This window comes from Plasmodium gallinaceum (assembly GCF_900005855.1).
Source record: "Plasmodium gallinaceum strain 8A genome assembly, contig: PGAL8A_v1_98, whole genome shotgun sequence".
In the NCBI taxonomy this organism is placed as follows: Eukaryota; Apicomplexa; class Aconoidasida; order Haemosporida; family Plasmodiidae; genus Plasmodium; species Plasmodium gallinaceum.
In genome coordinates, this window is record NW_021628265.1 from 1,631,546 (window position 1) to 1,643,300 (window position 11,755).

Consider the following 11,755-nt stretch of genomic DNA (forward strand, 5'->3'; position numbering starts at 1 on the left):
TAATATGTACTTTATACATTATCCATATTTTTTAAAGTTAAAAAATTTAGTGTGTGTTTCATATTTTTTTTCCCTAGACACTATAATATTGAAATTGAAAATTTTAAATTTAGTAGAAACATATTTATATAGTCTATGTAGAAAATTTTTACATTATGGAATTTTTATTTTTATTACAAAAAAAAGAAAAATAGTGAATTTTATTTTGCTTCTATATAATTTAAAACTCTAATTTTTTTTTCTAAATAAACTTCTAAAAGTATGTCTTTTTTAATTTTTTTTTTTTTTTGGTATATAAAGAATATGAAAATTTTATTTAATTATAATTTTGTAAAAAATACATGATAATAAAAACATAGTAAAAATAGTTTCAAACTTATATAAAAATAATTATAATAAATTTTTTTCATAAAATTTGCTTATTTTTTCTATTTTTATATCTATTAGATAAATATATAATTAGAGAAATTTTTATTTAAAATAACATTAGAAATGTTTAAGCAAAGATCTTTAGAATTAAGAGATATAAATTATATTTATGAAAATTCATTGGTATGGGTGAATATAAACTCTATAAAAAAGAAAAATATAGTGTTGTATAGAGAGATTTTTGATTATTATAAAAATAAAAACAAAATATTTTGTTTCTTTAAAGGAAGAGTAAAAAGCTTTGTTTCTAAAAATGAAGTAGAGATTCATATATTTATAGAAGATAATTATAATTCTTTAAAAAATAATATAAATTATAGTATAACAGAAAATGTAAAATATTTATTACCAATGGATACAAATTTCGGTTGTAGTGATAATACTGAATTAATTTATCTTAACCCACCAAATTTATTAGAAAATATTTATCAGAGATATAATAAAGCTTATTTAAATGAAGAAAATAGAAATTGCATTTATACATACATAGGATATATACTATTATCTGTAAATCCATATGAAACTTTTGAAATATATGATGAAAATTATATGAATAAAGTAAAAGAAGAGAATAATTTATTTGCGATACCTCATCCTTTTTCAATTGCTAATGATGCATATAACTGCTTAATCAAAGATAAAGTAAGTCAATCAATAATTATAAGTGGTGAGAGTGGTGCTGGTAAAACAGAATCATCAAAGCAAGTTCTAAAATATCTTACCTATTTAAGTTTTTGTCATAAAGAAAAAAAGAAAAACCATGAAAAAAATTCCAATAAAATAGTAGGTAGGAATAAAAATATAAATAAAAACAATGATGTTAATAAATACAATTTAAGTGTTAAGAATGATGAATACGATGAGTTTAATTTAAGTGATATAAATGATGATTATAGTAACAATATAAATAAAAAAAAAGAGAAACTCAATAAATTTAATAATACAAATAATAACAAAAATTTTTTACAAAAAAAGATACCTTCGTATGAAGAAAAAATACAAAATAGTAATCCATTATTGGAATCCTTTGGAAACGCTAAAACAATAAAAAATGATAACAGTAGTAGATTCGGAAAATTAATGAAACTAAATTATAATGAAAAAGGAATATTATGTTCTGCTTCTATTGAAACATATTTACTCGCCAAATCAAGAGTGGTTGATATCCCATATGGGGAAAGTAATTATCATATTTTTTATTCTTTATGCCAAAATGAAAAATTAAAAAATGAATTCAATTTGTTGCCATGGTACAAATATAATTATTTAAAAGCAAAAAATAAAATAAGTAAATTAGAAGAAGAAAGTGAAATCGAAAATGGAGATGAAATAGAAAATGAAGAGGAAGAAGAGAAAGAAGAGAAAGATAATACGGAAAATAAGAAAAATAAAAAAAATAAAATAAAAAAAAAAAAGACAGAAAAAGAAAGAGTAGAAAGCCAAAATAGTAAGAAAAACAAAATGAAGAGTAAGTTAAATTGTGAAGAAAATATAGATGAACAAAATAAAAATTACAAATGCTTATATGATTTAGATGTAATTATAAAATGTTTCCATAGTATAGGAGTGTTCGAAAATGAACAAAAAGAAATTTATAAAACGCTAATTTGTATTTTGCTATTAGGAAACATTGATTTCATTGAAAATGAAAATGAAGGGGGAACATTAAAAATTAAAAATGCAGAAGTGTGTGAAAATTTAAATAAATTATTAGAAATAAAAAATGAAAACTCTCATGTAAATAAGATTGTAGAAATTTTGACAATAAAAAAAGTTAGAGAAACACAAAAAAACTACACATATCAACAAGCAATTTATAATCGTGATGTAATATCAAAAGCACTGTACCAATTGCTTTTTGAATATATAATATCACGCGTAAATGACTCATTAAACACTAATGAAGATGAAGAATATTTTGAAAATAATAATGAATATAACTTTGAATCTGAAGAACAAATAACAAACGATGAAGATTTCAATGAAGAGAAAAAAAAAAATGAAAATAAAAAAAAAAGAAAGAGGAAATCTTATAGAAAGAAAAAAGATAATTCAAATTCTGATTATATTCAAGATGGAAATAATAATTTTAATGATATAAAATATTTTATAGGTATATTAGACATATATGGATTTGAAAATTTTTCTCAAGAAGGAATAAATGGCTTTGAACAATTATGCATTAATTATGCTAATGAAATATTACATTCTTTTTTTTTGAAACAAATAATTTATAATGAGCAGAAAATTCATTATGAAGAAAATTTATGTATTGAAAAACTACATTATAATGATAATAGTAATGTTATCTCATTGATAGGAGATACAAAAGATGTTAGCATATATACAATATTGGAAGATTTATCTTTGTTAATATCATCAAATAAATCTAGTGAAAAAAATAAAAATGATTTGTTTTTTGAAAAATTAAATAAAAACATTATTAATTCAGCTAAATATAAATGTATAGTGAAAAATTATAAACGTTCAAATAACTCTTTTATAATTTCTCATTATGCAGGTGATGTTCTGTATGATTCGAATGATTTCTTTAATAAGAACGTTGACATACTTACCAATGATATTGAAAATTTTTTACTAAGTTGCAACTCATTTATTAGTGTAAATTTGTTAAAGAGAAAAAGATATGAAACTAAAAAAACAAAAATTAAAAAGGAATTGAAAGTAATTGAATTAAAAATTGAAGAGACAAAATCAAATAAAAGAAAACTTTCTGTTAAAGAAATGATATCTAATCATGAAAGTGAATTAAAAAATATATGTTGTAATAATACAAATAATGTTTATAAAAATAAAGTAAAATCCATATTTTCATATTTTAAAAAACAATTAGAAATGCTTACAAATGAATTAGATAAAACATCATCTAAATTCATTAGATGTATTAAACCTAATCAACAAAAGCAGTCAAGATTTTTTAATAAAAATTTAGTTCTTAATCAGCTAGTTATGAGTGGAATGGTTGATATTTTAAATTTAATGAAAAATGGATTTCCTTGCCGTGTTTTATATGATGATATTTGGATAAGTTATAGTAATATTCTACATGATGAAATGAAAGAATTTTTAACACCAAAGATGTTTTGTGAAATAGTATTAAAGTTTTTAGAAATTAATACTAATGAATATACCTTTGGAAAAACTAAAGTTTTCTTTCGTTTTGGAGTTTTGTCTATCATAAATGAAATTTTAAATAAAAACGAAAAAAAGAAAAATAAATTCATAGAATGCGTTTATAAATTTTGGTTATATAAAAGAAAAAAAAGATTGTTAAATTTTGTTTTATATGGATGTAGATTTAAAATATTATTTAAAAAACAAAGGGCAAAAAAATTAATGGAATATGGATTAAATTTATACAATAATTATTTATTTAAGAAAAAATTACATAATATAGAAAAAATTATTTTATATTATTTTAATGTGTATAAACAAAGGATATATTTTTTAAATTTAAGAAATAGTTCACTTATTATACAAAAAAATTTTAGAAAATACATTTCAAGAAAAAAATATTTATATATGAAAAGACAAATTTTATTTATTCAAGATTATTACTTATTTCAAAAATACTTTAAAAAAAGGGTTAATGCTTCCAATATTATTAGGAAAAATTGGATAATGTATATTACTAAATCTGATTATCAATACGTTTTAAAAAATGTTGTAAAAATACAGAGGGCATTTAAAAAATACATGAAAAAAAAATACATTAATTACTGTCTAAAGGTTGCTAATATAAATCAACAAAAAAAAACTAATAATATTCTTATTAAAAATGTAATAAAGGAAGAAGAAAAAAAAAATTGTTTTGGTAGTTTAAATAAGCAATTTAGTGAAACTGATCGCGTAGGCTCTTTTATATATATAGAAACAAAAAAATACAGACATTCTATCGCTGTAAGTTAATGAAGGAATAAAAAAAAAAAAAAAAAAAATTACATATATATATTTTTGTATACAAATTAATATATGCATATATAGAAGAAATTAAAAATGATTGATTGTAAATTATTTATAGATTGGAGAAAAATTAAATAATTTATCAAAAAGTAAAAACAGTTTTAAAAAAAGGAAAACATGGGATACAGGGGAAAATTTTTTAAAACATAAATACAACACAATTCATACATTTAAATATAAACATCAAATTAATATTAAAGATGAAAATGAAAATGGAAATATAAGAAGTTATATCACAAATGGAAATGATATGTTAAAAAATGAAAGTAGAAATTCCTATATTGAAGATAAGCCATTTATTAGTGTTGGGAATATAATAAAGAGTGAAAAAAGTAAAATAAAAGGATCTACAAATTTAAATTCTAATAACAAAAATGTTAATAATACAATCACAAAAAATAAGTTTAGATTCAGTAATTTAAGCATTTGCAGTGGTAATAGTCACAATAATTTAAAGAACAATAACTGTAGAAACAATGAATTGAAATTTCATAAAACAAGTAGAAATTTATTCTTTTATTTTTGTGTGATTATTTTAAATAATTAATTTTATATATAATTTTACACTTACTAAAAATATTTTGCATACTGAATATACATTATTATTTAATTATTACTCTTAATAAATGGGTTATATATATTGAATTATTTTATTTTTTTAATAATTTTATTATTTCTACTATATTTTAAAATATATCTTACAATTTCTTTATTTTTAGTTTATTATTTATATGATTAAATATAATTAATGAATTATTAATTTTTGCCTTTAGATAAAATCCAAATGAAAAGAAAAACTTATCATGCTAACTCAAAAGTTGATTTTGTTTCAAGTTATAAAAAAGAAAAAAAAAAGGTTTCCAATTTTATAAAAAATACAATATATGATAGATATATAGATAAATATAAGCAAAATCATATGATTAAGCAAAAAGAGAAAAAGAAGAAATCAATATATATAAAAAGTAATTATAGTAACATAAGTAATATATATAGTGTTTATAAGCCTGCAAAAACTGAAAAATTAAAAGAACATTTTAACTTTGATATAACAGACGAGGTATAAATGTGAACTATATATAAAAAAAAAAAAAAAAAAAAAAAAAATTATAAATATTTTTAAATTAATATATAATAAATTTGATTTCCTAACTTTAGCTTATTATACCTGAGGATTTTTATGTTTGCGAGTCATATATTCCGGAACCAAATATTGAACACGAAAATAACGTAAAATTATATTCTTCATTTAATATATATTTAATTTTCATAAAATTGAATATTGAAACATTGTTAAATGTAAATATTTTTGCAGGAAAATTATATATTATTATGTAATTATTTAGATAATAATTTAGATTCTAAAATACCATCAATAGAATTAAATGTTTTCAAATGTAACAAAAGGTAAAAAGGTAATGAAATTTCTAAATTGAATTCTTTTGTTTTTAATTTTTTTAATATCCTTTTTTTTTTTTTTAATATTCAGACTTTTTTTTTTTTATTTAAAATTTTTGTTTTTTATATTATGAAATTAAAAATTTGTTTTAAATCTTTAGAAAAAATTTTACTTTTTAAATTATATATTTTATACTTTTATGAAAAAAAAACATAAAAAATAACAAATAGACAGAATTATGAATATTTTTAACAACAAAAAAAAAAAAAGTTTACTAAAAATTCATAAGATAACGTTAGTATCATAAAGGACAGACAAAAAAAAAAAAAAAAAATAAAGTATACATATAAACTTACAAAAAAATTGGAATAAAATAAAAATTTAGCGGAAAATTCATTAATAATATTTTTAATAAAATGTATTTTAGAATTATTAAATTTTTTTTATTTAAGATTTTTTTTTGCTTAAAAAAACATATCCATCTATGTATATTTCCTTATTTTTAATGTTATTATTTTTTTTCTTTTCTAATTCTTCTATAATATATTTTTTTTTAATTTTACTTCTTATATTTTTAATATTTTTAATTGGCCTATCAACTTTTTTTTCTGAAGCTAAATTTCTAAGTTCTTTAGTATATTTATCAATTTTTTGTCTTCTTTCTATAGATTCATTTGTTTTGTATTTACTGAAAGTAAAAACATTCTTTGCTAAAAAGTTTTTTCTAATACTTGAGTTTCTATCTTTTTGAAAATTTATTAATCTTGTATTTTCTTTACTTATTCTATTTTCATTTTTCGATAAATTTATATTTATTATGAATTTTTTATCTAATTTGCAATTTGGTTTTTCTTTAGAGAAATTATCACAATTTTTAATTTTCTTATTTTCTTTTGTTATATCCTCCGTATTTGGTATAATTTTATTTTCTATTTTAAAGTAATTCTGAATTGTTTTTTTTTCTTGATGTTCATTAATATTTTTTAATTCGCAATTTTTTTTTGATATTTTCATATCTTGAGGTGTTTTATTATTTAGGTAATTAAAATCATTTAATTTTTTGTAATTTTCTAATTCTAGTTTTGTCATATTTTTAATATCTTTATCACTTTTCAGGTTATGTGCATAATCAGTATATTCTTTGTTACTTAAAAATTTATTATTTTGAATATTTTTAAGATGCTCAGAATAATCAGACAACTTATATTTAATAATTTTCCGTGATGATAAAACATTTTTTGATTCTCCAAATATTGATGTATTGTTGTTTTCATTAAAAAGATTTATTCTTGAATTAATAGATTTATCAAAATCTTTCGACTGAAATATTTTTTTATAGAAATTCATATTATATATATTCTTTACATTTTCTTCATTTTTTTTTACATCCTGAATGGTATTATTATCTAAAATATTAATATCATCTTTTTCTAAATTTTTATTTTTTTTTTTTATAATGATTTTGTCAAAAATATTTAGCTTGTCTATTTCTTCATATTCATTCTTAAATGATTTTTCTTTTACATTATTAAAATAGTTATTATGGATGTCATTTTGATTTGAATCATTTAATACTCTTTTACAGAAAACATCAGATTTAAACATATTTACATATGTAGGTCTGTCATAATAATTGTTATTAAGTGTATTTAATTCGTTTATGTTCTTAAAATTTAAATCTATGTTATCAAGATTTTTATATGAATTATTACTACTATCTTTATCAAAAATGTTTTCCAGTTTTGTTTTATTCACTAAATAAGACTCGCTTTTGAAATCATTTTTCGTTTGATTTTTAAGAAAAGTTCTTTGGTTTTTCTTATTTTTTGATTCATAATGTCCATCATTATTTATTTTAAATTTTATTACAGTGTTAAATCCGTTGATATCTTTTTTAACTAAAGAAGTATATAGTTCCTTTTTTGTTTTTAAGGCTTTATTTTTTAATATCTTTATATTATTGTTTTTTGTTATTTTTTTTAATTTTAGTTCATGTAATTTCTTTTTAAGTTTTTCTTTTTTTTCTATTTCTTTTAATCTTTTGTATTTTTTTTCAATTTCTTTTATATTTTCAATGTTTTCGATAATTTTCTGTTTTTTTCCTTCACAATTATTTTTTTCTAATTTTAGTTTTACATTATCATTATTTAAACAGTTGTCACTTTTATGTTCTCCAAAAAATACAAAATTATTTTTATTGATTTTAGAATCCTGTAATAATTCACTAGAATTTTTTTTTTTTAGATTTATTTGATTTATGTATTCATTTTTTTTTAAAACATTTTCTTTTAAGTTATAAACAGATGAGTTACATAATTTTTCATTATTTTCATTTACGTCTTTCCTAAAAACTATTTTTTTTATATTATTTTTTTTTTTGTTTTTATTTTTCATTTCTGAATGAGCTTCTAATTCATAATTTTTAAAAACGTTTTTCAGACTATTTATTTTATTTTTAAAAAATTCCTTTCTTTTTGGTGAAGTTAACATAATGAAATTTTTTGATGCATCACATTTAAAGTTTATATTTTTATTTTTCATAAAGGATGATGAATTCACATCTTTTTTTTCTTCTGTAAGTTTTTCTTTCTCATCTGAAGAATAATTAAACCTAGAATAACTATTTATATTCAAAGATTTTCTAATATTTTTCACTAATGATAATGTATTGTTAGTTTTTAAAATTTGATCAACACCTTCAAAATATTTTATATTTTCATAATTACTCAATGATGAACACATATATAAATTATTAGTTGTAACATTAGATAAAAAACTAGTATTTTTTTCAATTTTCTCTTTTATTTTACATTTAAATTTTTTCATTTTATTTTCCATTTGAACTTTGATTAATTCATTTTTGTTTTCTAAATTTGTTTGATTATCTTTAAAACTACCAATTAAACAATTGTTAAAAAATTTGTTATCAGAATTATTCTCATAATTTTTGTTTAATTTACTTTTTTCTTCAGTTTTTATATTTAAAGAATTATTCATAAGTCTATTAAGCTCTTTATAAAAAAGAATTTTTTTCAACTCAATATATACGTCATTTCTAACTATTTTTTTAATTTTCTTTAAAAAGTTAGTTTTTATTTTTTTATTTAAAAAAAGAAAGTAAAAATTTTTTTCTTTTCGGAAATTACTAAAATCAAAAGTGTTACATATATTTCTTATGCTTATTTCACATAAATTTTTACATTGAATTATTATGGAGAAAATTAAAAGATCATATGGACATTTTGAGCTAATTAAAATATTTACTTTATTAAAAGTATATTCTTTTTGATACTTTTTAATATTTTTCAACTCTATTAAATATATATCTAAAATTTTTTTAAAAATTAACATTTTTTCATAACTATTTTTTAAGTGATCTGCCAGCTTGTTATAAATATTTTGAAAAAAATTTTTTTGTTCGTTGCTTAAGTATACTCCCTTTATATTTCTGTTTATATCTTTTATTTGATTATAATAATCTTGTATTTCTTTGGTATTATATGATATATAGTTTGAAAATTTATTGAGAAAAAGCAGATAATTGTTAATTATTTCATAATTGAACTTAATAAATGAAAAAATAGAACCCTGTGATTTTACCTTAGTACATATATCTTTATATATGTTTGTTATATTTAAAAAGAAATTCATAAATTTTTTTATTATTATAAATTTTGAAGAATTTTTCCTATTTTTAATAGATTCAAAATTAGACATAATATTTAGTATTTCTAATAACTTTTTATCAATATAGATAATTAAATTATTTATTCCTAGTATTAAGCAATTAATTTCATTCAAAAATGTATTAACTTTATTTTTAATTTTAATAAGAGTAAAAAAGGTTAAAAAATTCTCTATGTTAAAAGAGTCATTAATAATTTTATAAATTTTTTCATTTTTTTCATTTATGCATAAACTGTTGTAATAATTTTTTATTATATCTTCTTTTTTTATTGTTAATTTTTTTTTTTCACTTAAATTTAGTTTTCTAAAAAATTTACAATTTTCCTCTAATGCTTGAAGTTCTATGACAAATTCACCAAATTTTAAATTTTTATAACCATATAGATAAATATAAGCATTTTCTTTGTTTTTTTTTAGCTTTACTTTTTCTACTAATTTCTTTATTCCTTCAACATTTATTTTATCATTTTTATTTTTATGAATGTTATTCTTTAGGCATACAATTTTATTATCATCATTACTATATGATGTTTTTATATTTTCATTTTTACTAATATTATTTACTTTTTTGAAATTGTGTGTATTCTGGGATACTTTATATTTATCCTTGTTACTTACAAGCATAAATTTATTGGATTTTTTATTTTCTTTATTTAAGTTTACAATATTATTTATTAGATTTTCCATTCTAATATATTCAGAATTATAACTTTTTTCATTTTTGTTCTTTTTTTGTTGAAAACTTTCTTTTTTTATATTCTCATTTTTATTAGGAAATTTTGATACAACGTTAAAAATTTTACTGTAGTTTTTGTTACTATTATTTTCATTATTAAGAATGTTATTTTTATCATTTTTATTATCATTACCTTTTTCGTAACTGTTACTATTATTATACTCAATATTTATATTATCATCTTTATTTACACAATAGTTACTTACTGTTGTTTTACAACATTCCAAATTGTTTTCATCATTTTTTTTTGGAAAATTATTATCAACATTATTATATTTTATATTATGTATATATTTTATTTTATTTGTAGTACATATATTATTATTAGGATTATTTTCATTGTTTTTATTATATGTATTAAGTTTAGTGAAACAATCTCGTAATAAAATTTTGGAAAATTTATAATTTAGTTTTTCATATATGTCATTGTTATAATATTCGTTTTTTTTAACGATGCTACTTAGTTTTTTCGTTCCTTTTTTTTTTCTTTTTTCTACTTTCTTCTGATTTAACAAATTCCTGTCTTTTTTTAATTTATTGCAGTATATGGTATCTTTTTTTTCTTTTTGAAAATTCATTAGTTTTTTTAATTCTATTTTCTTTTTTGTTCTCTTTAAAATGAAATTTTTATTTTTAATTGTAAGAATACGAAAATAAATAATGGTTTCATTTTTAACTTTTTTTTTTTTTAGCTTTATAAAATATTTTTTGTAAATATTACGTAAACATTTTAAAATTGCTAACTTTCCAAAAGATGAATTAATATAAAAAAATATTTTGCATTTATATTTATCAATATTTTGATTTTTTAAATCTTCACAACTTTCTATCAAATTTAAATGATATTTGTTTTGTTTATTAACAGAACATTTATATAAATTAATTTCCTTACTATATATATCATTATTTAAATGTATATTTGATTCCTGTTTAAATTTTAATAAATAGATATTTTCTTTGCAAAACGTATTAGTATTATTTTCTAATTTATCTGAGTATTCTAAAACTTCTCGTTTATTATTAAAATTTCTTTTTTCTGAAGAAATTGTTCTTATATTATTTATATTTTCAATATTATTATTTAAATGTTCAAGAAAGTTTTTCTTTTTGAAATCATTCTCTTTATTTGTACAATATTCTTTATTTGAAGAATTACTTTGAACTACACAATGATTTTTTATAAATTCACTTTCTTCTTTTGAAAAACTATCTTCCTTTAAATTATTTATTTCTTCCAAATCATTTTTTTGGTTTAAAATATCATTTGTCTTTATATTAATTACTTCATTTAAATGGTTGTTATCCTTTGAAGTGTGGCTAATATTTAATTCACAATTACTATCCATTTGATTATTACATTCACTAAGATCAATTGATATATTATTTCTTATGTTATTTTTAAGAATATTATCGCAATTTTTTATCAATGTTTGAAAAGATTCGCTAATAGAATAATTGTCAAAATCAAATATTTTATAATTGTCTGTTGTAAAATTATCAGAATTATTATTTAAGTAAGA

At 18.2% G+C, this 11,755-nt stretch overlaps 2 protein-coding genes across 2 annotated transcripts in view; one reads left to right on the forward strand and one right to left on the reverse strand.

Annotated features, from left to right (window-relative positions):
* Nucleotides 1–492: 492 nt before the first annotated feature.
* MyoF (myosin F, putative) lies at nt 493–5,824 on the forward strand (the record flags this gene model as incomplete). The annotated part of the gene is made up of 5 exons (XM_028672737.1): nt 493–4,350; nt 4,472–4,913; nt 5,187–5,473; nt 5,572–5,643; nt 5,729–5,824. 5 exons carry the CDS (start codon nt 493–495, stop codon nt 5,822–5,824), a joined length of 4,755 nt encoding a protein of 1,584 aa, XP_028529260.1.
* Nucleotides 5,825–6,259: 435 nt separating this feature from the next.
* Nucleotides 6,260–11,755, reverse strand: part of PGAL8A_00368100 (conserved Plasmodium protein, unknown function) — a gene marked incomplete at both ends in the record, with an annotated part of 7,158 nt that continues 1,662 nt past the window's right edge. The window contains one exon of the mRNA XM_028672738.1: nt 6,260–11,755. This exon is cut by the window's right edge and continues 1,662 nt beyond it. Coding sequence (XP_028529261.1) covers nt 6,260–11,755 — 5,496 coding nt within the window.